This window comes from Oryctolagus cuniculus, chromosome 13 (genome assembly GCF_051225735.1).
Source record: "Oryctolagus cuniculus isolate XC-2025 breed Fujian yellow rabbit chromosome 13, ASM5122573v1, whole genome shotgun sequence".
NCBI classification, from domain to species: domain Eukaryota; kingdom Metazoa; phylum Chordata; class Mammalia; order Lagomorpha; family Leporidae; genus Oryctolagus; species Oryctolagus cuniculus.
The window spans coordinates 480,176-507,874 of record NC_142879.1 but is presented as its reverse complement, the minus strand read 5'-3'; the positions used below and the strand labels follow the sequence as shown (position 1 = coordinate 507,874).

The 27,699-nt window shown below is 57.8% G+C and overlaps 1 protein-coding gene across 13 annotated transcripts in view; it reads right to left on the bottom strand.

The window, feature by feature from the left end:
* CACNA1E (calcium voltage-gated channel subunit alpha1 E) overlaps positions 1-27,699 on the bottom strand; it is a 385,669-nt gene that overhangs the window by 99,656 nt on the left and 258,314 nt on the right. For all 13 annotated transcript variants that reach the window (XR_016218780.1, XM_089311234.1, XM_089311233.1 and 10 more), the window contains 1 exon segment: positions 13,130-13,233. Coding sequence is in view for 12 of the 13 variants with exons in the window: in XM_089311234.1 (XP_089167360.1) it covers positions 13,130-13,233 (104 nt within the window). In the remaining variant the exon portion in view is untranslated.

Here is a 27,699-nt window from a genome sequence, read left to right as displayed (position 1 = left end):
TGAAACTGAGAACTGATTTACTGGGCCTGAACAGGATCAGCAGGGCAGCTGTGGGCAGGGGTGAGGGGCACTGGTCAGTGTAATGGCACTGCTGTGCTCTAGACCCAGCAGAGGACTGGGATTTGAGCTGCCCTTGCAGGCACAGGGCTGTGCATTGCTGCGTGGGGCTGGAAGGAGGAAACCCAGCTGCAGAGTGGAATGGGGTCACCCAAAAGAACAGGGCTCTCTGGCTTGCCTCATGGGATGTGGTGTGAGCACCCCAACCCCCAGAGGCCTGGCTCATGACTCTTGGAGCGGTGCTGTCATGCTGGGTGGCAGCCGCTGCTCTCCCAGCTGCGTCCCCTTCAGTCCTGCACTCACCCTGCTTCTTCCCACCCACCCGGACACTGGCAGCGGAACTACTGCTGGTCGGCAGTCGATGTGCAACTGGTGTTGAAGGAATGAGCAGGCAGCGTGCACTCTGGACACCCTCCACGTCCTCTCAGATGGCCCCTGAGCTCTGAGCATATGAGGAGTGACACCAGCAACTTAATTAAGAGCACAGCTCTAACTGTCCTGTTATTCTGTTGCTAATCTCTCAGTGTCAAGTTCATATATTAGACTGTATCACAGGTGTATATATGCCGGAAAAAGCACCTGTGTGCAGGATTCCATACCCTCATCAGCTGATAGGGGAGGGGCGACTTGTACACACGCACACGTACACACAGGTGCATATATGCATACACACATACCTACACACATACATGTGAGTATGCACATGGATACACAATACAAATACACAAGTACACACACACACACACACACACACACCCATCTCCCACTGGTGGAAAGATTCTGAGGTGTGCTCCATCTGCCTTGGGAGGTTCCCAGGGACAGAGCTTCGCAGCCTGTACTGAGAACCCTCTCAATTACCACACACACTGGCTTTCCCCCCTCTCTGCCTCAGTTTCCCCTCTTACTCCCTTCTGCAGTTGGGGGGTCACTTCCCCCAGAAATTGCCTGCATCTGCTGCTCTGCTCAGGAGGCCCCTCCCTGGAGCCTGGGCCTCGCCACCACAGATGAGCAGGTCAGTCCACCATGCGGCTTCCTGCTTGCCCTGGCACACACGTGGGAGAGGGTGGGGCACTGAACTTGGGGGCAGGGTTGAAAGACTGTGCAGGTGTCGCTCCCCCTCTTCGTGGAGGAGTGACACTAAACCCTGCCTAGGCTTCATATCCGAGTCACGGCACCATTATGTCGCTCCCTGTCTTCGTGGAGGAACGACACAGGACCCTGCGTTGTTCTTTCATCTGCTCGGCCCTCCCCGGGTTTGCTGCTGGTTCTTCCCGGGTTGGCTACCGTCCCTTCCACCTCCGTGGAAGGGCGGTTCCCCCAGCCACTTTCCCCACTTCCGCGGGGGAGCAGCACACCGCCGGCCGGCTCTCTGGGGGCTGCACAGGTGTTCCTTCAGCTAGATGTTCCCTTTAGATGTTCCTGGTGCATGTTGTCTCTCTCCTCCTTTATAGTCCTCTTCCACCAATCCCAACTCTGCTACCCACACGCCGAGTACGCTGCTCTCCTCCAATCAGGAGTAAGTCCTACAGTTTATTGGTTGAACTGGAGGCAGGTGTGTAGAAGCTGTTTCTCCCTTCTCAGCGCCATATTGTGGGAGAGCAGATGCATAGAATAAGTCTTAATTCCAGTAACTTAGTCTAGTCCGAGTTGCTCCCCACATGCAGGGAACTACAGGCAAGGAGGAGAGTTCTGGCTGCTGCGGCCGCGAGGGCAGTTTCTGGCTGGGTGCAAACCGCAGACTGTGGGAACTGCCCCCTGCTGGGCTGGCACGGTGGGACACGGGTACAGGTGTCACAGAACTCACCTGGGGAGAAGGCAGCCACTGACTCCACAGCATCCTCCTTGGCACTGAGTGGACAGCTGGGCCGTCTGCTGTGCCCAGGTGGCTGGGAATCCCACTGCCCCACAAGGCATGGGGAGCCCAGGGAGCCCCTGCAAAGCTGAGCAAAGTGGGTCCACAGGGTCTGTGCGTGTCCTCTAGATCTGACTTTTCTCTCCCTGACAGCAGAGGAGAGCCGGATCCAAGCCTGTTCATTCCACCACAGCATCACCAGGGTCTGTGGCATCTGTGTCAGCCGTGAGAATGCGAAATTTGCAGGAGGGCCCTTGTCACCTGCTCACATTCACACCTATGCTGCTCCATGTACGGAGCTTCACATACGTGTGCTGCAAATGTTCTCCTAAGCGATCGGACAAGCACGTCCCCCTCCCCTTTCCCTCCTCCCCACAGGTCTCCTGATGGCTGTGATCGGGTCTGGTGTCCCCTACTTCCTATCTATCCTGGGTACACTGCCACCTAAGTGGGGAACCTAAGTGACATCGTGGGCGGGCTGGAGAGGACTCTTCTTGTGTACCAGGGGCCAACAGAATGCACTGATGAGGGTCAGGGGGCAATCGCAACACCACTGCAGACAGCTTGAGCCTGAGGCCCTGTGAGCGCCAATCCAGGCAGTTACCAAGCTGAGCCTGAAAGGGCCAAGGGTTCCCAGCTCCCACATGCTCAGACACCGCTCGTGTCCTAGCTCCGGAGAACTGAGTCTGCTCTTCTGTGTGTCAGATGTGGCCTCTTCAACAGGGAAAGCAATTTCAATATTTTTGCATATGCGGAGTATTTTGGAATACAATAATTAAGTGTTGAGAATGTAGTGATGCACTTGACACTGGGGGAAAATAAAGAACTCCAGATTCGACTGTAGCTCAAACAGCACCCAACCAGCAGCCAGCAGTGCGGACACCGGTGCATACCCAGCTGTGAGGCTGCGCTCGTCAGCCAGGGAAATCGGAGGTTTTCATTCAGTGCCTTCAGTGTGCACACGTCGCCAGTGCATGGGAAGCACGTGTGATCTCAGGGCCCCTGCACTCGGGGCTCAGAGCAGAGTGAGGCCTTTACATAACCACATTTCCCACAGCGAAGCCAGTCACCCTGAGGTTCTATGGACCAGGGACACCTAGGTTCATGCAAACCAATTATTTCTTCTAACCTTGGAGAGCCTAAGAGCTTAGCATTCAAGTGCTGTGAAGTGAGAGTACATTCCAGACAAGGAAGGGCCATGAAGCGGCCATCGGGAGGTCCCTCACAGCAGCAAGGAGCCACTGCACAGGCCGTGGCCCTCACACCACAGTGACAACGCCCCCTCTCTCCACAACAGACAAGGCCGAGGCCCCGTCTTCAGCTCTTCCCGGGATGCAGGCCACACAGCAGGAGGCCCATCAGAAACAGCACCCAAATCCCCCGGTGGTCTACGGGAGAGAGGCTGATCTTGGGTTCACTGTGGTGCTCACTGATCACGGAAGTTAGGCCTGCAGGGGCTGGGGACAGGAAGGGCCCCTCAGGGCCTGCTCTGTGGAAGGGGTCTGCACAGGGCAGGGGGCTCTGACCACGGAACTGGCCTTGGGGAATGGCCCCTGGTTCCCAGCTCAGAGGCCAGGGGTGGGGGTGGTCTGGAGAATGCAGGGAAGGCGGGTATTGGGGCGGGGCGACAGGGCTGAGGCTGTGCTGGCCCGAAGTCCTTAAAGTCAGAACTGAAATTATTAACCCCCTCTCCACCCTCCTCCCCACCCAACCGTGGGTCTTGGTTACATGTTATTTTTCTGAGAACGTGACTGGTCCACAGTATTAACAATTTAAACACTGCCAGGAAGGTTCCACACAACCCTGTGACACCTGCCGACGTCCACCGCTTGCTATTATTTCACCGCTTGAAAGCCAGCAGGAAAGGACGTGGAGAAACCAGCAGTCTCATACACGTCTGACAAGGGCGCCAAGTGGCACAGACCTTGCGGCCAGCAGAGAGGAGATGTCCTACACCGCTGGACACGCCCTCACTGTAAGCTCGGCAGCCCACACAGACGTGCTTTCCTTATCTCTGACAGCGCCAGACCCAGGAAACCCCAAGGGAGCACAGGGAAGCCGGCCATGGAATCTACTCCGGAAAAGCAAAGTCCAGGCAACAGCCTGGACGCACATGAAAGGGAGTACACTAAGTGGAGAAAAAGCACTTTCAGAAAGTTCCAGACTCCACCATCCCATTTCTACAACGTTCTTGAAACAACAGAATGTGAAAGAGGGTATGTGAGTGGTTGGGGGAAGTGGGGGCCCCACGAAGGGCAGCAGGAAGATACTGCGGCCATGGATGGCCGGCATATTGACTGTCCAGCCCCACCGGTCTACAGTGGGAACACATGAAACAAAACTGGGAAAACCTCAACAAGCTCTGCACTCCAGGCCCATTTCCTCGTTTGGGCACTGAGCCCAGTCAGACACGAGGCCACAGTCACACAGACATTGTAGTCACTCCGGACGTCAGTGTCATGCTGGATGTCACAGTCACACTGGACACTACAGCCACACGACGCACTCTGAAGACCACCGTCACATGAGTGCAGTCACATGATACAGTTACACTGGACAACAGTCATACACAGTGCCGCAGCCATACACAATGCACAGCCACACTGGACAACACAGCCACATACAACACCATAGTCACACACGATGCACAGCTACACACAACGCCACAGCCACACACGATGCCATGGCCACATCCAACACCACAGTCACACTGGACTACAGTCACAATGCCACAGTCACACTGGACACCACAGCCACATGCAATGTCACAGCCACACACGACACCATGGCCACACCCGACACCACAGTCTCACTTAAGCTGCAGGGCTGCCTCTGGGTGTAAGTGGTGGTCACGCAGAGGGAAGAGAAGACACAGGACCTCCATGGACTTCCATTTCTGACTCATGACTTCAGGTAGGAGAAAGAACTGTCTGTGGGCCCTCCACGTGGCCGGCTCTAGCTCTTCTCAGCCCACTCTATTGGAGCTCTGTGCCTCCCCCAGCACGTGGGGTGCCTGTCTGCCCTTCCCTGACCTGTAACATGAACTTCCACCGCAGCCCCTTGACCAGCCTTGGTGCTGGTCTGAAACAGTGAATGGCCCTGGCCCCTGTTTGCTGTGTCCCTCACAGAGCCCTGTCGTCCTGTGCCTCTCCCAGCATGCCCTGCTCTTAGGACACCAGCCCCCTGGCTGCCTCATCTTCCTGACTTGTCTCTCCCCAGCTCCAGAGCTGTTCCCTTCCTCCCTGGTGGGACAAAAGTTCTCAGGACACTCACAGCTGTCAGGGGTCCCTTTCCAGAGGGGCTCCCCTGAGCCGTGCAGGCCACGCTCGTGCCTGCTTCTCCCACATGTCAGCTGCCACCTCTGAGTGCCGCATCCTCGTCTGCAGGAGAGCCCTACTGCTGGCACCGCTGGCACCCGTGCCGCTCTCCCCAGCCCTCCTCGTGACCCACACGTCACGGCTGGCCTCAGTCCCGTGCTGGTTCACAGGCTGTGGCACTGCGTCCTCGGCACCTCAGTCCTGCAGGAGGCCACAGAGGGGTGTGGCTTCCGTGGACTCTGCCCAGCACCCTCCAAGCCAGCAGTCACTAATGAGCACAGACACGGCACGTTAGTGTCAGGAGCGGTCCACAGAACAGGAGGGCCTCTGCAGTGACGGGGGCTTTGGCAGCACGAGGTGGCCTGGGGGTCTGACCCCTGCTAATTGTACTGCCTCAGGCAAGACTCCTGACCCCCTCAGCACCCATTTTCTCCTCTACAAGGGTGTTAGCAACAGCACCTACTCATGAAACTACAATAAAAATCAACTGAAATTAAGTATATCAATTATTTAGCAGTGTCAGGCAGATGACAAGGTGTCAATAAACACTAGCTCTTCTGAGTTACTGAATTCTGTAACATATTTCCAGAATGTTCTGTGAGTAGATTCTCCAACAGACAGGTGCAGAGTGCCTGGAGCATGTAGGGGTGAGATTTTACCCCTCACAGCACAGTGGGAGTGGTGTACAGACTGGACAGAGTTCCTGCAGCAAGGCTGGGTGGGGGCTGCGTGCTGACCACGGCAGGGCAGGAGCCCAGGGCTTCCCGGGGCCGCCAGAGGGTGCCGTTGGAGGTGATGGCCACTGGCAGGCAACAAGCAAAGGTCCAGCTCCACGCTTCCCTGAAGGGTGCACGGACAGCCCCGTCAGTGCCAGGGACCGAGCGGTGCCTGCTGAGGGCCACTCCACGGTCTGGGGTAAAAGTCCTACCCTGAAAGCCGACGTCATTAGGCCTACCCCTGCACGATGCCGACACTCCACACGAGATCAGACTCTCCTGTCCGGTATCCCTGAGAAGTGAGGTGACTTACCCGACTTCACACAGGGCTGGTGACGGAGTCTGAATCTACATCTGCCGTGCCACAACACACAGGGAAAAGCAGCCGGCCCGGAGTCAGGGGCCTGGGCCCCCGGCAGCAGTGGACCAGAGCTGTGTGGACCAGCGTGATCCACTCCAGCCGCTCTCCTCAGCCAGGAGAGGCCAGGAGCAACCACACCCAGCACCCTTTCTTCCTCAAGTAACGTCCATCACACTCTAAGACACAATTTGACGACGACACCCAGAGCAGTGTGGTGGGGAAACACACATGCCCACAAGCTCAGATGTGACGCTACAGTCACACAGCGTGTCTGGTCCGGGTAGGAGCTGTGAAGCCTCTGGCTCTGGTCATGACAACCGCTTTCCATGGAATCTGTCTGCAGCACCAGCCACCTTTGAGGGCCCTTCACTGGGTCAGATTCTGCCACCCCTGGTGCTAGACAGCCTGTCCATGGAGGGCACAGAGAGGAGGTGTCTGGCCGAGTGGTGGGGTACACATTCTGAGCCTGCCGCTTAAGGGCTCTGAGAGCTCGGGGAAATTGTCAAACCTCCCGTGCACCTCTTCACGAAGGGACACGCTGACACGGCACAGGGTGGCCAGCAGGGTCACTGCCCAGTGCCTGGTCATGGCTCTGTACAAGACCAACCTACAGCAAACCCCATCCTCCCAAAGCACAAGGTGGGTTACACCTTCTCAAACTCAGTACACCTAAACCTCTCCTCGCTTGGCAACCTGCTCTGTGTCCTGTGCTCCTCCACTACCCAGCAGTGCAATTCACACACTCAGAAGCGACCCAGGAGGCTCCCTGGGCCCCCCAGTGCTGGCCACGCTGCCTCTGCCCTGCTCAGCCACGCTCCTCTGCAGACCCCTCCAGGGCGGCAGCACCAGACGCAGTTCCAGCTTCTTCCCAAGCTCTGCCTGCAGCTTCCTGGGCTCCGCCCGTCTCCCGCACGGCAGCTGCTCATGCACACACCTGAATGCTCCTGACTCCTGGCTACAGTTCCCCTGCTCCCAGCGGACCCTGCTCATTCCTCAAAAGCGTGCAGCCAGCTTCCGCATCCTTGCCCCTGCTACCTCGAGCGCCCAGCCTGTCACCTTCTCTGCGTGGAGGAGCCCCTGAAGACAGCAGCTCGGGGCTCCATGCAGGTGCTCAGTGACCCCAGATCTGGAAGCCCGGCAGGAGTCGTGTGTGGTTCACCACGCTCAGCTCAGCCAGTCACCCACTCAGGAGGATCAGACACCTGTCGGCCTGATGCCCCCAGACCTCATCTGGACCCTGGAGCTGGGTGTGAGAGATTTCCTGTCCTTTTTTGGAAAAAAAAAAAAAAGGAATTCTTATTTGAAAGGCAGAGTAACAGAGAGGGAGAGGAGACCGTGTGCTGGTTTACTCCCCAGATAGCCACAACGACCAGAGCTGGGTCAGGCTGAGGCCAGGAGCCAAGAACTCCACCTTGGTCTTCCATATGATCGGCAGGGGCCCGAGCACTTGAGCCATCATCTGCTGCCACGGAGGTGCATCAGCTGAGGGCTGGACGGGAAGCAGAGCAGCCAGGACTCACACCGGTCCTCAGAGGTGGGATGTGGACATCGCAGTGACATTCACCAGAAGAATCACGACACCAACCTGGTGATTTCCTTCTTAAACCCAGCAGCCGTTCCTGGCTCAAGTCGGGAATGGCACATGTGCGCTGGCAGGTAAGTTAGAGACACGAGGTCTCCCGGGAAGGGATGTGTGCTAGTCTGCACCTGTGCCTGAGGCCTGGTCCTACTCACCTCGTACCCTCAGCAATGCTGTGGCAGGCGGCAGGTGTCCAATTACGTGGCCTGCACATGTGACCCTTCCACGAGCAGCTGCTGAGGGCAAGCGCTCTGGACTATTTGAACTGACACCCATTACAAGTATTTCGAACAATTTTTTTCACCCACCTGCGGGCACCTTGCTTCGCTCCTCCTCGTAATCTAAGAGCCCAGCAAGGCGTAGCAGACACTCACTAAACATCTGCTGAGCTGCACCCAATCACCAAACCCAGCCAGCAGTTGGGCTGCAATGGGACAGCTGTCACTTTGCTCCCAGTGGGACCAGAAGATGTGCACAGTTCATATCCCATTGGTCCTCGGGACAAGGGGCCTGGATGGAGGGCCCAGGACACACTGTACACGAGGAGACCCATGAGTGTGTATGACCAGTGCTCCAACAGACAAAGACTTGCACCAGAGTCTGCTCAGCCAGGAGCACACTCCAGGTTGGGCCCAGCAGCCCCCACACCCAGGGTGCTGGCCCCTGATGAAGACCCCCAACAAGCGCCTCTCCAAAGGCTAAGAAGATGTAAACTCTGGCCCACCTCTGCCAGTAACAAGGTGGAGACCAGCGTCTCTACACACTCCCCCCCCACCGCCCCCCACAGCACCTGGGGCAGCTGGGGTCAGCTCTGTTCTGCTCTGTTCCATGGCCCTGCCTGCAGCACCCCAGGACGCCCTGATGCAGTTTGTTGCCATGGAGACAGCGAGCTCGCCCAGGCTGCCGGCTTTCTTTGACTCCATTTCCTGCAAGACAGCAGGCCTGCTGCAACGCCTCCTCGTGCACTCCCCGTGACACCCTCCGGGGACACGAAGCCACAGGGTCCTGCCCGCATACATCTCCCAGTCCAGACACCAGCACATGCTGTGTGCCCCTCTCCAGGGTGTTCCTCCTCACCTGCCCCTTCCACTGCCATGACGCGCTGCTCTAGGAATGGCCTGGCCCATTCAAACTGCTGAAGGGCATGAGGAACCTGCTCCCTGGAGGGCAACTCCAGAGTTTTTCCCAGGCGGCCTCAGAGAGGAGAAAGCTCACGCACTCGCCAGAGGCTGGGCACCAAGCAGGCAGGGGCAAGCCCAGGGCTCCCTGCTCTGCAGATACCAGTGAAACCCAATGTATGGTGCATGTGGACATGAAAACAAAACTGGGTCAGGATTCAGGTCCAGCCTGGAAGGCCTCACCATCGCTACTCCTCTGAATGTCAGACTGACTTATACTGGTTATCACCAGCCACGGTCGCCACGCCCAGGCTGCTCAGAAGCGTGGCCATCTCAGCTCCATGACATCCCAACTGGAGGGGGCCCACCCACCAACACCCACAGGCAGCTCTGTAGGTGGAGGGACTTCACACCAGCACCACCAGGGCTGTTTTGGGCCAGGACGTGGCCGCTGCCTGAGCCAAGTGTGCGGGTACGTGGGCAGGGGCCAGGGAGAGACCGAGATTGGAAGCTGCCCCACCCTAAACAGGGCTACACGTCAGGGTGATGTGGACAGCCAGCTTCTCACGGGGCCAGGCTTCTCACCCTCACCGGTGCCAGCCTTTCACGCCAGAGGATTTGGGAGACTGGAAGGTCCAATTCCAAAAGAACGAGGCCACGAGGCCAGGGTGCGGCAGGCCCCAGCACGTACCCCCAGCCCCTGCCCAGGGCCTCCTCTGGGACTCCAAGGATATGACCACACTGGCCGCCTTCTGCCCTCAGACAGCAAGAATGTCTCCAGATTTCCCCTGGAACACAGCAGGAGAAGTCTGTGGCCAGGCTCAGTGCACAGAGGAGAGGTCAAGAGACAGAAACTAGCCCTGGGACTCTGTCTGGGACAACCCTGCAGGACCGTGACCACACCACCCCAACCCCACCCCACGTTTCTCCTTTACACCCGAGCGGCTGGGCCTCCTCCCTGGTCTGGCCCAGTCTCACTTCTCCTCTGCCGAACCTTCCTACGGACACACACGAATGCTCTCACACTCCCGCAGTCCACGCTCCCCCTGTGCAGTACTTCTGCAAGTTCTAATTTATGCTCTGCTCAAAGTGACGTGTGCACAGTTTTAAAAGTCAGGTGATTCTAGAAGATTTACGATGAAAACCTAGCAGCCCTGCCTCATCTCTTCCAGCTGAGGTCACCCAGCAGAGCCACTACATCCTTCCCAGGCACATTGGCAGGAAGCTGGATCAGAAGTAGAGCAACTAGAACTCAAACCGGCTGTCTGATTGAGATGCTTGTCTGTCAGTGGCTTAACCTGCTGTGCCACCATGCTGGCCCCTACAGCACTCTTTCTTTCTAAGATTCTGTTTATTTATTTGAAGTGGTGACAGAGATAGAGACAGACACAGAGAAACAGATCTTCCTTCCATAGGTTTGCTCCCCAAAGGCCTCAACGGCCAGGGCTGGTCCAGGGTGAAGCTGTATCTGTCTTCCTTACCACTCCCTGCTTGCACCCATGTCCTCCAGGGAGTTCTCCAGAGAGGGTGTCTGCAAACGCAGCTGCTCCACCACCACAAGTGATGGGCTGAGTGCAGAATTCCACCTTGGAGATTCTTTGGCTTCTGGAAGTTTCAGGAATTTTCATACTGATTTCCAATGTCAGTGCTGCCACTGAGAGGCCCGGGCCATCCCGGCTCCTGATGCTTGCTGGATGAACTGCACCCATTCCCGAATTCAGAAATTCTCTTTACTTGGATCTCCCAAAATTTCGTATTAATCCCCATGGGAGGCATTTTCATAAAATTCAACGCCACCCCCACCTCCCCACCACAGACTCCTGAATGTTCCAGGTGCGTGTGTCTTGCGACGAGTGACTGCTGTCACATGTCATCTACAACAGGCAGAGCTAACAAGCCGAGCCCTGTGGCTGACGGGCGGGGCCTGCTCCCTGCTCTCACACAGCCTGGGCCTCTCCTCTCCAGAAGAGGCTCCTGGCGGCATGGCAGAGCTGGAGTTAAAGTTCAGGCAAGCTGCAGTCTAACTGTCCATTTGATTCGCTCACCTTCCCAGGATGCACCTGTCGCATCTGGGACCAGGGCGCGTGCTGAGACCCCACCCTGTCTGTAGTCTGTATATCTGACTGGGGTACCACCCCCTTCCCTACAAAGCAGTGGAAGCTGACAGACAGTGCCCCACCGTGCACACCCTGGACAGACTTCTCCCGCTGAGCTTCCGTTCTCAGCTTTTCCTTTCTATTTACTGGAAACTCTCTGGGTATTTCTGTGTGGGTGGCACACATGTGTGTGAGCATGTCTCTGTTCCCTCACTGGTAAATAGTCCTCTCTGTGTGGGCGGCACACATATGTGAGCGTGTCTCTGTTCCCTCACTGGTAAATAGTCCTCTCCGTGTGGGCAGCACATGCGTGTGTGAGCATGTGTCTATTCCCTCACTGGTAAATATTCCTCTCTGTGTGGGCGGCACACATATGTGAGCGTGTCTCTGTTCCCTCACTGGTAAATAGTCCTCTCCATGTGGGTGGCACATGTGTGTGTGAGCGTGTGTCTATTCCCTCACTGGTAAATATTCCTCTCTGTGTGGACGGCACACATATGTGAGCATGTCTCTGTTCCCTCACTGGTAAATAGTCCTCTCCGTGTGGGTGGCACATGTGTGTGTAAGCGTGTGTCTATTCCATGTGGGTAGCACACACATGTGCGAGCGTGTGTCTGTTCCCTCACTGGTAAATAGTCCTCTCTGTGTGGGGTGGCACACGCATGTGTGAGCGTGTGTTCCCTCACTGGTAAATATTCCTCTCTGTGGGCAGCACGCATGTGTGAGCATGTGTCTATTCCCTCACTGGTAAATATTCCTCTCTGTGTGGGCGGCACACATATGTGAGCGTGTCTCTGTTCCCTCACTGGTAAATAGTCCTCTCCGTGTGGATGGCACATGTGTGTGTGAGCGTGTGTCTATTCCATGTGGGTAGCACACACATGTGGGAGCGTGTGTCTGTTCCCTTACTGGTAAATATTCCTCTCTGTGTGGGGTGGCACACGCATGTGTGAGTGTGTGTCTATTCCGTGTGAGTAGCACACACGTGTGCGAGCATGTGTCTGTCCCTCACTGGTAAATATTCTGTTTCTATCTGCTCGCAGTACCAGTCTGCTCAGGAACCTCGAATGAAAATCAACATCTTCGTTGCCCACAGCACTGACCACGTGCCCTGGCGGAGAGGGCAGGGGCCCTGGACACTCACTCAAGGATTCCACTCAAGCCTGGCGCCTGCTGACACACACCCACTGCAGCCATCCTGCGTGGCCACCCCACAGGGCGTCACTGCATTTCCTGGGAACCCCTGAGCTGTCCTGCCCTTGTCAGTTGGCTCCTCTCCCACCCCCTTGCTCCCATGCTCTGCTTAAAGTCCATTTCCTGTTTCCCTGGAGTTTCAAGAAATGACCCACAAAGCACCGCGATCCCCTGGAGAATGTCTGGTTCCCGTGTAAAGTCCCTGGGGTACACCCGTCTGCCCTTCTGGGGCAAGCCCCGTTTCTCCCCTTCGCTAGGGGCACTGCTCCTGAGTCTGTGCCACCCTGGTGCACACTCCCTGCTCCAGGAAAACCCCGGCTCTTGGAGCAATGGTCCTTGATGGCCTCCGAGCACAGATGCTCCCAAACCAAGATCTGCATCTTCCACTGCCCAGTGGGAGAACCCCTCCCCCCGTGTCCATGCTTCTGTTGTCTTCTAGGGAAACTGTGCTTGCTGAGGCAGGAACTGCGCCCAGCACACACATGGGCCCCTCACTGCACCCCAAAACTGGGCATTGAGGACCTGCAGACCAGTGCCGGCTGACTCGGGTGGGATTTGATGTCCATTTCCCCAGAGAATCCCCCCCTCACTCACTGTGTCCCCACAACCAGCACAGGCTCCCACACAGCCCAGAGCGAACGCAGGGTGGACGAGCAGACACCCTGTCCATGGGGAATTCTAATTCCTGAGAAAGATGAAGGTGACTGGGAGAACAGCTCGCTGCTGTGTCCCCACATCTAGAACAGCGCCCAGCACACACAGCTCCCCAGGAGACGTCTCCTGACTGACAGCTAACGGGGTGGTACCAAGAGGTCAGAGGGCAAGGAAGCCCTGCTTACCCGGAGAGCACTCCCAGGACCAGGTTGAGAACAAAGAAGGATCCGATGATGATGAGGGGGATGAAGTACAGCCAGTTCCAGGTGGCTCCTAAGGCATCATTGGTCTGAAAGAAACAGAGGCTCCTGTTACTCACAGCCATGGGGAAGCCGCCCCTTCCTGCCACTCACCCAGGACTGGACAGCACAGCTCAGAGCCAGCACGGGGGCGCAGAGGGTGCAGCCGCAGCTGTGATGCCTGCCTCCCCTGTCGCAGGCTCGGTTCAAGCCACAGCTGCTCCACTTCTTATCCAGCTTCCTGTCCCCCACCACCCATGTGGGAGACCGGATAGACCTCCAGGCTCCGGGCTTCAGCCTGGCGCAGCCCTGCTGTTGTGGCTGTTGAGGGAGCGAACCAGTAGATGGAAGGTGGATCAATTCTCTGCCCTGACCTGCCACTCTCCCTTTCAAATAAATGACTAAATCTTTAAAAAGGAAAGGGGCACTGCCTCCTGACTCCCACCCTGGGTCACCACAGCCCCCTCACGCTCTGCACACGCACAGTGAGCTCCGTACCAGCCTGCTTGGTGTCTGTACTACAGACTTGGAATCTCCTAGCACCCTCACTTAACCTGACAAACTAACCCAGCATGTGAACCATCACTGGCTTCACAAGGCTGGGTGACACGGCTTAGCCTTTGCACTTTCATCTGGAGTGACTCTTGGAGAGACAGAGGCAAACTATGTCTGTCACTCGCTCAGATGCTGGTGAGGCCTTGCCAGGGCTGCTTGCAAGGAATCAGCACTGTCTGCACCTTGCCAGCCTGGGCTCCAGGTCTGGGTGTCGTCCTCCTGTCACAGAGCCACAGCTCAGAGCTGGCCTGGGCCCGGCCTCAACAAGCCCTTCGATGGACCAGGGACAAATCTACCACACAAGGACTGAGAAAACGCACAGGAATCTGTGTTCTGCGCTCCCGTACCAGAGGCTGTGTGCAAGGCCCCCGGGTGATGAGCAGGGCTCACAGCACACGCAGCCAGTGTCGGCTGCTCCCGCAGGTCCTTGTGGCAGGACCTTGACCCTGAGCTGGGCAGCCATCTAAAATGTGCTCCCATCACACTGGGCTCCCAGCCACAACTTCCTGTCCAGCTGACCTTGACCCCCCCCCCAGTCTTTCCACATGGCCTTCCTGGATTGCATTTCACACACATGGGGCTTTGACACCCCCAGCCCTGTCCCACCCACCCCCAACACACAAACTTTAATTCCATCTGAAACTCCAACAGCTGTTTTATCCTCAGTTCACTGAGCAAACAAGGCCATCCAGCCAAATGCATTCCTAAAATTTAGACCAGAACTCAGAATCCCCAGGGCAGAAACTCACCTTCCCTCCCTCGCTACCCAACTGCAGAAGCTCTGATGTGTCCTGTGGCTCCCCTGGTCCCTGTGACCTGCGGTCTCTGCTCCTCCCCCAGGACATCGCATTTCCTGTCTCCCACAGACGCCCTGGTCCACAGAACACAGGGGAAAGACAGGCTCCTTTCAACAGCCTTGTCTGTGACTGAAGCTGGGTAAACATTAAAAAGAGATGCCTGGAGGCAGGGCCAGGCCCAGGCCAGTCTCCCCGTGTGGCCCTGGTCAGTTCAGTGCAGGCCGGGGAGACATGGGCGGCACCTGGCAGAAGGCCGCTGACGTCAGCAGGGAGCAGTGGAGGTTTTCACGAGGGACACGGGACGAGGACTCTCCTGGGCACGAGGCCGCCCCTCTTGACCCTGTGGAGCAGCTCAGCCCTGACTCAGGATTACAATGGAACACCCAGAGGACTGAGGTAGGCTCTCCCCTTTGGCCTTGGCTTAGCCCCACCCCTCAGTTTCCTTGGCAACAGGAAGGCTAAGCCCGGAGTCGGGATCAGGGCTCAGTGACGGAGATGAGGAGCTTGTGACTTTCAGTCTTCTCCGGCCCCAGCAGCAGCCACAGCTTGGGCAAAGTGAAGTGCGTGTCCCGGCAGTCAAGGGTTCTGTGAGAAGGATTGGGTTCTCCCGGGCGGTCTGCTTGGCTCTGCCTCCAGCATCTTACATGGAGATCAGCACACAGGTGCTCAACTAACCCACCAATGGCCACCGTTTTCATTAGATGAGTCTCCCGTTAAAAACGGACTGACACAGCTCCTCCCAAACCCCGTCTCATTCTGGCAGATGCTGCACACCTGACCCACAGTGCCAGGGCCCTCCAGAGGAACACGGAGCAGAACGGGGTGTGCAGGAGGGAAGGCAGAGCTGGGAGACGCAGGCCCCAGTGTGTGTGCTGGAGGGGGTAGCCCGCAGGGTCCTGCTGCAGAGACGGCTCCACGGAGTCCCTGTCCGTCATCCCTTCCACACACCTGCCACGCCCACCACTCAGCTTCCGCTCAGCACCCCCCCCCCCATCCTTCCAGCCAGGGGACCTCCAGCCCCGCGCGTCTCTCTCCTGGACCAGGGACCCGTCCCCTGGGAAGTGGGCAGGTGATCCCCTGGTAAATATCGGGGCTTCCATTTCCTTGTGACGCACGACTGTGAAAACCTTAAAACTGCCCAGACAAGGCGCCACCTCAGCGTCCTGAGATGAGCACCCATGACCTCACGGCAGCACCAGGAGAGGGTTGAGGAAAGCCGTGTGGCCATGGAGGACATCCCTGGGGGAGGGCAGAAGGCTCTGTCCCATCCTCTCCCTCTGCAAGGAGCTGGGATGCCGGCCACGATTTCACACAGCAACCGTGGGACAGCCCTGCTAGGGCCTGGCAGCGAGACCCCAGCCGAGAGACTCAGCTTCCGAAACTGCTGCTGGATCCTGGCTGGCCCCAGGAGGAAACCGCCTCCCCTGGGGACGCCTCCCACGAGTCAGGCCCTGCAGACAGCTTTTCTCTGGGTCAGCATCCTCTTGGTTAAGGCACTGCTGCTCTTGCCACCCCCAACACCTTCCTTGCTCAGCCCCGCCCCTCCACCCCCTTATCTTCTCCACCTGCAGACTCCCTGAGGCGTGTGCACACGTGCACACAGCATGACAGACAGCGGGGCCGGGGGCGGAAGCCCACCTGACAGGAGTGCTGGGTGGTACCAGTCCTGACGTGGGAGCACGTTCCTCTGGGAACCTGCCTGGAGGGGGAGGGGGCCCACCCACGTCCTGGGTAAACAGGCACACGCGCCAATTATCGCATTAATCTGCAGGGGAGGAGGGCGGGGCAGAGGAGGCGGACGCTGTGCTTCTCTGACCCAGGTTGTGTAGGCAGGGCCAGGCCCCCACCTGGGCACAGGCCCCACAGGCAGCCCTGAGCAGGAGACCAGAGTCGGGGACGGGTACCCTAGGCCCTATCAGAAACAGAGTGTCCCGCAGCTGCTCCCTAGCTTGAAGGTTGCACCTGCCGAAGCCCCGGCTGGCCAGCAGCAGTTTCCTGCACTGTGGCCTGAGAGGTACTGGAGGCCAGGTGAGAGGCCATGGGGACGGCCCTGTGCTGTCTTAGGCAGTGGACCCTGCTGTGACCCCAGAGTTACCATTCCTGCTGCCCTTGAGCTCTGTCCCCAGCACAGGTGATACATCCTCAGTTATGAACTGACTCGGGCCAGGCCACCAAAACGGTCAGGCCGTTCATCTCACAACTCTGCTGGCCCCTCCCAGGGGAGTCCACTACTCCACGTCCTCCTGCCCTCCTGGGCCCCCACCTCCAGCTGGCACCCAGTGTGACAGCTCTGTTCCCACCCACACAGCTGGGGTCTGTGTCTCAGACATGAATGCAGTGATCTGCTCAACAGTGAGACGTGAGGGAGCCCTGGCCAGGGCCCAGTGGACGTCACAGGAGGACGTGCAGGAACCCTGGCTGGGTTTTCTCACAGTGCAGATACCTGCGGTCATGTCCAGATGACCCTACGGCCTCCTCCTGAGCCTTCCTGCGCAGGCACCAGTGTCCCCTCCTCACAGGAGACCTCCCTCTGACCTCACAGCCTCAGGGGAAAATCCTGTCTTAGCACCTCCCTGGGCCCTGAGTCACCCGGGAGACACAGGCCTCCCCTCCTGCCACTGTCCAGGGCTCGGTGGCCCGTGCGTGGCCAGCCCTGCTCCTCCCCCGGGTCTGCTTGGGCAGCAGATGTACTCTCCCAGCTGCCAGCAGCTCACACCTGCTTCACATGTGTGCCCTGTGGTCACAAACCAGCTCCCCTGGGCCACCACTTCCGACTGCCCCTCGGAGCAAGGGAGGCCCAGCCTCTGCCTGCAGGCGAGGGAGCAGCGGAGGCTAAACTCTGAAACCACATCTCTATCCCTTAGAGGCAACCCCCAGGAATCCCAGCTCAGGGCCGTTCCCAGGGACTCCGAATCAGGGCTCTCTTTCTCAGTAGGGTTCTCCAGGTCCTGCAGTCCTCTGAGCACCCACCCATACACCCACAGGCAGGCTCCCTGCAGGCCACGGGCTCGGAACACTGAGACACATCGTCCACCCACTTGCTGACAGCCACCTCAGCCCGGACCAGCCAGTGACCCCCGGAGGACCTGAGCAGGCTTGGGGCCACAGCTGGACACACACGACTCCAGAGCAGTCTTATACATAGAGAACCAGGACAAGCTGGGAAGTCAGCACCACACTCCTGAATCTCGAACCCAAGGGCTGTCTTCCCTGCCTCCTGAAAAGACAGTGTGGGGAAGCCGTGGAGAGAGTGACAGGAGCCCAGAGAAAGGGCAGCTGCTGGCTTCCAGCCAGGGGGCCGCCATCGGCTGGGCACTGTGCTCTGCCTCCGGTCTGGAGCACCTCCAATAAACACAGGACCTCTCCCTACACCAGCAGCTCAGCGGCCCCAGGGACAGCCAGGGTGCGCCATGCTCCTGAGACCCTGGAGCAGCAGGCAGGCTCAGGGAGAGAGAGGGAGGGAGGTGAGTCCAGGAGGGCCGGGGCCCAGGCCTGGTGCGCCCTCTGCTGTGGGTACGGTGTGTCCTGACACCGGGCACCCGTCCTGTGGTCATCAGGCGTTGCACGATATCTGTGTGTGTATGTGGACACTGGGCACCTGTCCTCAGGTGCTGCATGGTATGCGTATGTGTGTGGACACTGGTTGCATGATGCGTGTATGTGTGTGGACACTGGGCACCCGTCCTGTGGTGTCAGGTGTTGCATGATACATGTATGTGTGTGGATACTGGGCACCTGTCCTGTGGTGTCAGGTGTTGTGTGATACATGTATGTGTGTGGATACTGGGCACCTGTCCTGTGGTGTCAGGTGTTGCGTGATACATGTATGTGTGTGTGGACACTGGGCACCCGTCCTGTGGTCATCAGGTGTTGCATGATACATGTATGTGTGTGGACACTGGGCATCCGTCCTGTGGTGTCAGGTGTTGTGTGATACATGTATGTGTGTGGATACTGGGCACCCGTCCTGTGGTGTCAGGTGTTGCATGATACGTGTATGTGTGTGTGGACACTGGGCACCCGTCCTGTGGTGTCAGAGGTTGCATGATGCAAGTATGTGTGTGGACACTGGGCACCCATCCTGTGGTCGTCAGGTGTTGCGTGATACATGTATGTGTGTGTGGACACTGGGCATCCATCCTGTGGTCATCAGGTGTTGCATGATACATGTATGTGTGTGGACAATGGTTGTGTGATACATGTATGTGTGTGTGGACACTGGGTACCCATCCTGTGTTGTCAGGTGTTGCGTGATACATGTATGTGTGTGGACACTGGGCACCCGTCCTGTGGTCGTCAGGTGTGGCATGATATATGTATGTGTGTGGACAATGGTTGTGTGATACATGTATGTGTGTGCGGACACTGGGCACCCATCCTGTGGTGTCAGGTGTTGCGTGATACATGCATGTGTGTGGACACTGGGCACTCGTCCTGTGGTCGTCAGGTGTTGCATGATACGTGTATCACCACTCACGTGTAGCACTCAGGTGCTGCCCTCCTGCCAGGAACTGCTGGTCTCCCCAGTCTAGGTGAGCGCTCAACCCTCGGCATCTCAGATCTCCCACATGGGTGCAGGGGCCCAAGCGCTTAAGCCATCTCCCTTTGCTTTCCTGCATTAGCAGGGAGCTGGATTGGAAGCAGAGCAGCTCGGACTCAAAATGGTGCTCCAACATGGTTAAGCTTCAGCGCAACCACTGTGCAACAATGCTGGCCCCAGCCCAGGGCTGCTGGCCTCAGCCTGTGCACCCCCTCCTCTCCACCCTGTAATCTCCAAGTCCCTGCTCCCTCTCCTTGCTTTGCACTTTAGTGTTCTGGCCTCAGGATCCCATCTGGAAGCGGCCTGAGCTGACGACCTGATTGTCTTCCATTTCCTCTAACCTTATGGAGTAAAGCAGCACCAGCTTGGCAGGGGGCGGGGGGAGGGGAGACAGGCAGGCCGAGTGGGGTGGTGGTGGAAGAGCCAGAGGGCCGCCTCCATCGTTGGGTTTCATGCATCCCTCTCCTGGCCCCTTGCTCCACAATCAGGAGTCCTCCAGCACTCGAGAACACAACTCGGCCCCCAGAGCCGCCCCTAGGCTCCACTCCTCGCAGGAGCACACGGACTCTGCACACGTGGGAGTGTGCCCTGCCCGAGTGCAGGAGGCCAGTGCCCACGAGTGGACAGACCATCCTCACTGCCTCCGTCTCTCTGGCACCCCAGCTCCCTCCCACGCGGCAGAACTGCATCCTCCTCTGCCAGCCTCAGTACCACCCGGTGATGAGCAGGCAGTGGTGAGGCTGGCATTCCGCCGTGCGGGTATCTGGTTTCCCCCACTGCATGCAGAGACGTCAGCTGCACAACGGACTCTCTGTCCGCAAACAACTCACTCGGATTTCCCAAGAAGGGTGACGCCAGGGACAAAGCCCCAGATTACGTATGGATTCTGAGAAGCTGAGTTATTTGGCATCAGACAGCTCTGTCGAGAGCAACCATTGTACCACACACGCTTTGAGGCTGCACAGCCCAGCTCCGGCTCCAACAGCCTGAACCCAGGGCTACACCTCTGGAATCAGGGGCCACCTGAGAGCACACAGGGGAGGGAGGCGTCTGGGTTCCCCCACGGCGCCCGGACGCAGGTGTGCACAGATCTCACTGCCTTCACCTTCCTGGCCGCCAGGGAGCTCAGGGAGTGACAGCCTCAGGAGGGTGCCACCCAAGTGCCATTTACAGGAATTACTGTGCCCAGTGACCCGCCTGCGACCCTGAGGCTCCTGACGGAGGAGCCTCCACCAGACACAGACCTGGGTCCCCACTGGCTCAGACCCCATGCTCCCTACCTCCTTCTCTCTTGGGAACTCCTCTGCTCTGGCTCTCATCCCCCGAGGAGCAGTCCTCATTCTCTGTGCCCCAACGCGATGCCCCAGGCCTCTTCCCCTAAGCAGCTCAGGGCTGGGCACAGCAAGGCAGGAGAACACAGGCTGCGAGATGGCTGCATTCATTGCATCCCCTGCTGGAGACCGGGGCAGACTCTGCTCTTACTGTCATCTCTGGAGGGGCAGAATCCTCACCCAGGTGGACCTTAAGGCACCATGCTGCCTGGGCCGGGGTCCAGACAGAAATGACCACTGCATCCACACTGGCAGCACACTGAGAACAGGGCCCAGATGCTGTGTCTGCAGCAGCAGGGCCAGGGGAGCCCCCTGTGATCCTATCCAAGTGCTCCACCCCCCATCTCCTGTGACGCCCACACCCTAACAGCATTGCTTCTCTGAGCAGAATGCTGGGTGAGGTCCGAAGACCAGCACAGGCAGCTCCTGGCTGGTACGTGGGAGACAGTGTGTGTATAGAACCAGCAAATCTCGCCCCATTCCTCCCTGCTTAATGCGCCCAGGGACTGCCCTTGCCAAGCCCCCAAGCCCTCCCATGCACTCCAAGCCACACACCCAGGCCTGCCTCTGGCCGGGCTCGCCCCATCTCCATGCTCCTGCCCACCTGCCTAGAGGGCCATCCCCAGGTTTCTCCCCTGGCTGAACACTGAAAATCTTCCCGGTGACAGCGGCTCCCCACTCCCTGCACTCAAGCCACGGCACTGTGCTCTGAAGTCACAAGGCTGGCCTCTGTGCAAAGCCAGGCACACTGCAGGAGGGGCAGGTGTCACCTGTGTGTCTGCTCTGACCTCAGCTTCACCCCAGGAGGTGCCTGTGTTTGCTGAGTGACTAAGTAAACAAGCAGTAACTGCATGCATGGCTCAGACGGAGCACGCTGCTGAGGAAGGTTTCCTGCAGGAGATTCAGGCACTTGGAGGTGGGGCGGGGGCAGAGTTCACAGGACCAGGGCAGTCTCAGGACAGCTCAACCAGCCCTGCCAAACCGTCCTGTCACCCAGACCTCCTAATCCCTCGGGAGCAGCTGTGTCCCCACATCTCAGATGAGCTCGGGAGGATCAGAACAGGACCTGACTCCACCTCCACACAGCACTGCCCTTTCAGACTTGACTCAGGGCATAAGCACGGACCACGCTTCCCGGAGCACCCGGCACGCGGCCGGGGCAGGCGCTGGGCTCAGCAGTGGGGACCTGCATCCCAGAGCAAGCACCTAGGCTCTGCTCTTGGTCCCAGCATTTCTTGTTGAGTCCTGGCTGCTCTGCTTCTGACCTACCATCCTGGTACTACACTGGGAGGACAAATGAACATGGCCCAAGGGCTTGGGCCCCTGCCACCCGCTTTGGAGACCTGGATGGAGCTCCAGGCGCCTGGCCTTGTTCTGGCTCGCTTCCAGCTGGTGCAGGTATTTGAAGAGTAAACCGATAGACAAAGATCTCTCCCTCCTGTCACTCTGTCCCTCTGCTTTCTCAATAAATAAAATTCATCCATTCATTTATTTTAAAACAAAAGGATCTGCAGCTCTCAAGGACGGAGAAGGACAGAAAGCTCAGTGTCACCGCAGGGCCGTCCAGGGACTGCGGACAGCACAGCGCTGGCCCCTGCACCGAGGGGACAAGGCAGAGAACCTCGCAGAGAAGCGGCCCTGGTTCTCCTGAGGGTTGGGCCAGGCAAGGCTCAGCGTGGATCCCTCACACTCCAGTCTTAGGGCTTGCCCATCCCCACCCCTTTGCTTGGTCAGCTGGAGACCCTCCCTCAGCTGGCGATGCCTTGAAAGAACCCATCAGACTCCCAGACACCTGCAGGCTCCCACACTCCTCCCCGTGAAGGGAATCTGGTGCCAGTTTCCTCTGATGGGACATCTGGGGCCTTTCAGGCCTGCCCCTGGATCCTGAAATCCACATCCAGGCCACCCCTACCCCCCACCCCCAATCTGGGCTAGATCCTGGAGACCCCTTGAGTCAGGAGCACACACTTCTCTCTGGGCCATTTCTGGAGTGTTCGTGCGCAGGTCAAATGCACTGACAGAGTCAGCAGCAACCGCCATGCACAGTCTGCACGTTAAGCACATGGTAGCCCCACTGTGACGTAATCTTCCCCACAGTCCCTCAGAGCCAACATCAGCACCACGCTGCTCTTTCCTTGGCCAGGGACTGAGGCCAGGGAGGTTGAGAAGCCACCCGAGGCTGCAGCCCGTCTTCTGACCCCTGCACCAGGCAGTCTGCCAGGCCTGGACACAGCAGATTTTCGTCTTGTTGGAACAGGTCAGGCTCTGGGCTCGGGGCCCTGAGTCAATGCTCCTCGGTAGAGGAAAGCAACGAAGGAGCGCCAGCTCACTCGGGTTTTCTGCCACGCACAGGGAGACGGCTGCCTCTCTCTAGCCCTGTTTTACTTTCACATCACACAAGTTTACCCACCACCTGCAGTGACAAGTGGCCATGGTGCCCGACACTGAGTGGGGCTCAGTGTACCTGGGTGGGAATGGACGAAGGAGCAAATCCCTGTGACAGGGAGAAAAGGAAACGTCCAGCTGCCACCATTCTGACTGGAGCAGCGGCTCTCAGAGGACGGCCCCGGGCCTGCAGCCTCAGCACCACACACACTGCTGGCTCCCAGTGCAGCCTCAGATGAGGACATAGTGGAGTCTCTGAAATCAACCTTTTAATGAGCCCACTGGGGGCCACACAAGCCCAGATCTACAGGTCAGAAAGTGAGTCCCCTTGCAACCATGCTGGGAGGCAGGGCCTTCTGGGGGAGCAGCAGGTAGACTCCCTGAGATCAGTGGAAGAGACTGTGCCCTCTTTTTTTCTTTCTTTTTAAAAGACTGATTGATTTATTTGAAAGGCAGAGTTACAGAGAGGCAGAGGCAGAGGTGGGGGGGAGAGGTCTTCCATTTGCTGGTTCACTTCCCGATGGCTGCAACAGCTGGAGCCATGCCATTCTGAAGCCAGGAGCTTCTTCTGGGTCTCCCACAAGAGTGCAGGGGCCCAAGCACCTGGGCCATCTTCCACTGCTTTCCCAGGCCATAGCAGAGAGCTGGATTGGAAGTGGAGCAGCTGGGACTTGAACCGGCGCCCATATGGGATGCTGGCACTGCAGGCAATGGCTTTACCTGCTATGCCACAGCGCCAGCCCCTCTGCTGCCTTTCATCTTCCTGCCTAATGCCCAGGACGGATGTAACAGTTAGACTACCACTTGATGGACTGGCATGTGGTGCAGTAAAGACACTGCCTGTGATGCCAGCATCCAACATGGGCACCAGTTGGTGCCCTGACTGCTCCACTTCCCATCCAACTCCCTGCTAATGGCCTCAGAAAAGCAGTGAAAGATGGCTCAAGTGTTGGACCCCTGCCACCCAAGTGAGAGATCTGGGTGATGATCCTGGTTCCTGGGTTCTGCCTGGCCCAGGAGCCATCTGGGATTGCAGCCATCTGGGGAGTGACCCAACAGATGGACGATCTCCCCACTTCCCCCATAACTCCTTCAAATAAATAAAAAAAATCTTTAACAAAAAACGGGCACCACTTGAGGTGGATACTTGCTTCTCATATCAGAATGCCTGGATTTGAGAAGTGACTGCTGTTTCTGACTCCAGCTTCCTGCTGATGTGCCCTGGGAGGCAGCAGTTTCAGCTGACGTTCCTGGGCCCCTGTGGGGGAACCCAGACGAGGCTCCTGCTCCTGTCCTTGGTCTGACCCAACCCCAGCTATTGCGGGCATTTGGAGTGAATCAGTGGATGGAAGATCTCTGCTTCTCTCTCTCTCTCTCTCTCTCTCTCTCTCTCTGTGTGTGTGTGTGTGTGTGCATGAGAGAGAGAGTGTGTGTGAGTGTGTGTGTGTGCTGGCCTGTCTGCCTTTCAAATAAATACAAATTTGAAAAATATTAAGGTGCTACCTTGGAAGCAGAGACTGTATCCTCATCAGATTTTGGACCGGGGCCTTGAGAACTCTGAGAATCCCACAATCAGTGCTGTTCTGTTGCTCTAACTACAGGATTGAGACAAAGCCCCCTGGGCCCTACCTACTCACATTTGGGGACCCTTGGCCAAAGGAGTGCACAAGTAGCCCCAGTGCTAAGCTGAAGGACCCAGGAGTAACACAAGGAAGTGAGACAGGAGAAGCCAGAAGCCAGGAGTCACACGGAGAGATGTGGAAGGAGGGAGTGAGGGAACTGAGTCATGGCACACCTGCTCAAGGACAAGGGCATCTGTGACCTCGTGACCTCAGCTGGGCACTGGCATGGCCATAGGTGCAGCCCCCTCCTCCACTCCTCTGTGGACGACCAAGCCTCAGACGCACCAGGAGCACCTGGCCCTGCACAAGGACTCACCTGGCAGTGAGAGGAGAGTGTGAATGAGAATCTCCCCATACAGGTTCTGCCCTGGTCTTGCCACAGAGGGTTGAAGGGAGAACTGAGCCCACAGGTGGTACAGACACCTCGGCTGAGAGCCACTGTGCAGCCTGGGTCCCTGTCCCTCACCCTGGGTCTGTGCCACTCCCCCTGGTCTGTTCCCCTCACCCCAGGTCTGCCTCCGGGTCATACCCCAGACTTACAAGGACAGCCAGGCTGCCAGGCGACTTACAGAAGAGGGAGAGCCCACCCAGCTGTGGGGCTCAGGGGGCAATGAACTTAGGGACGACTCCAGACGCCAGACAAAGGCACTGACCAGGGCAAGAGCACAGGATCAGGACACACAAGGACGGAGGCCGAGGCTGCCCGGGTCGTCTCCGCTCTGGGCCGGGAATCGCTGGCACTCCCAGGGCACTACGGGCAGATGCACGCCACACTGCTCCTTGACCACAACTGGGCTGGAGCTGTGGAATGAGCAGATGCACAGGCCCCTCACGCTCTAGGGGAACAACCCAACACACCGGGGTTTACAGCCGGTCAGCCGCTGAGCACTCACTGCCAAAGCCAAGACTCACAGGCCGGTTCACAAGCTGGCGTCTGAGCAAACCCGCCCGGCACAGGCAGTCCAAGCAGCAGCAGCAGGGCCGTGCGCAGAGAGCCTGCTGGAATCACTTTTGAGGGGTGGCCTGGGGGATTTCTCCTCTTGTATCATGTGATGACCAACAAAGGCAAGAATGCGGGGCCCAGAGAGGTCACAGCTCGCAGACAGCAAGATGGACAGCAAGGGCCGGCGCCGCGGCTCAATAGGCTAATCCTCCGCCTAGCGGCGCCGGCACACCGGGTTCTAGTCCCGGTCGGGGCGCCGGATTCTGTCCCGGTTGCCCCTCTTCCAGGCCAGCCCTCCGCTGTGGCCAGGGAGTGCAGTGGAGGATGGCCCAGGTGCTTGGGCCCTGCACCCCATGGGAGACCAGGAAAAGCACCTGGCTCCTGGCTCCTGCCATCGGATCAGCGCGGTGCGCCGGCCGCGGCGGCCATTGGAGGGTGAACCAATGGCAAAGGAAGACCTTTCTCTCTGTCTCTCTCTCTCACTGTCCACTCTGCCTGTCAAAAAAAATAAAAAATAAAAAAATAAAAAAAAAAAAAACAACTTTAAAAAAAAAAAAAAAAAAAAAAAAAAAGATGGACAGCAAGGACTCCCACAAGACAGCCTCAGCGCTCGCTACTGCACCCACAGCCAAGGACGTGGACACAGGAAGCAGAGAGTTGGGGGCTGCCAGTCACCCAAGGGCCATGATGCACTCACCAGAACTGGACCCTAGGGTCTCACAGGAAAATGCCAGCTGCAGTCCTGAAAGTCCCGGCCGTGCACTCATGGAACAGCCCAGTGACTTTTGTAAGTTGTCAGGCCAGAAGGGGGGTCCTTGCCCGAGGCAGGACACAGGCAGTGGGGTCAGACAGGGGGCCCTCCCACAGCTACGTGGCCAGCCGTACACTCCCAGTAAGTCTCTCTGGGCCTGAACTGCCTCATCTCTGAGATGCATGGGTTAGGAACAACATGGCTCTTGTACCGTGTAGGGTACAGTGTGAGGAGTGTGGTGTCCAGGAGGGGTGCTGTGTGAGGGTTACAATGTATGCTGTACAAGGGTTAGGAACACCATGGCTCTTGTACCGTGTAGGGTACAGTGTGAGGAGTGTGGTGTCCAGGAGGGGTGCTGTGTGAGGGTTACAATGTATGCTATACAAGGGTTAGGAACAACATGGCTCTTGTACCGTGTAGGGTACAGTGTGAGGTGTGTGGTGTCCAGGAGGGGTGCTGTGTGAGGGTTACAGTGTATGCTGTACAAGGGTTAGGAACAATATGGCTCTCGTACCGTGTGGGGTACAGTGGTACCGGATGCGGTACAGTGTGAGGAGTGTGGTGTCCAGGGGGTGCTGTGTGAGGGTTACAATGTATGCTGTACAAGGGTTAGGAACAATATGGCTCTCGTACCGTGTGGGGTACAGTGGTACCGGATGCGGTACAGTGTGAGGAGTGTGGTGTCCAGGGGGTGCTGTGTGAGGGTTACAGTGTATGCTGTACATGGGTTAGAAACAATATGGCTAAAACACTCAGTTTGAGCCCTGGCAAACAGAGGGAGCTCAGGAAGCGCCAGCCATGGTGACAAGAAGGGATCTGGACTCCTGGAGGGGATGGCGAGGTGCCTGGCTCCCAGCTGCGCCCTCCCTGCTGCCCCGGCCTTGCTTGCAAACACTGACCCAGCCTGACGCAGGGTCAGCCTCCCAGAAACCTGTAACGCACACAGGACACACACCGCAGCAAACACACACTTGGTGTGTAGCTGATGTGCACGAAGCCAACACGTGGCAGCACCTGCATCTCAGGCGTGTTCAGTGAAGAAAGCAGCACACGCGTGACTTCTGGGAGCCCTGGAAGCCACTGTTTGGACTGCACTTCCGAGGGGAGGCTGTGCTTGAGGGTTAGTGCTTCCTGCGGGCACCCTGGAGACAGCAGGTACCCCTCCAATGTCCACCACACAGGCTGCTCTCTTGAGCCACAATCAAGTCAACCTGCTGGTGGTGGGGCAAAGGTTCCACGGCTATGGTGTGCACACGCAGTTCATCACAAGCTTGTCAGAGAGCCCCACCCCGGGGATCTGGGGATCAGTCGGAGGAAATGGCAAGTTCCTGGGACCCCAGCACCCAGGCCAGCTCGGGACAGGCCGCCTGCAGGGCAGCCAGACGCTGAGGCTGCCACGCAGGACAGGTTTCCAGGTCCATGCCACCCTCTACAGCTTCCAGTTTCTCTCCCTCACTGAGCCCATCGACAGCAGCCTAGGCGTCAGGAGCAGAGGGTGTTTCTGATATATCAGATGGAGCTTGGAGAAGCAGAAATGATTAATTTCAACACTAAAATGAACTGAATGTCATTATAGCAGCGGAGAAGGAGAG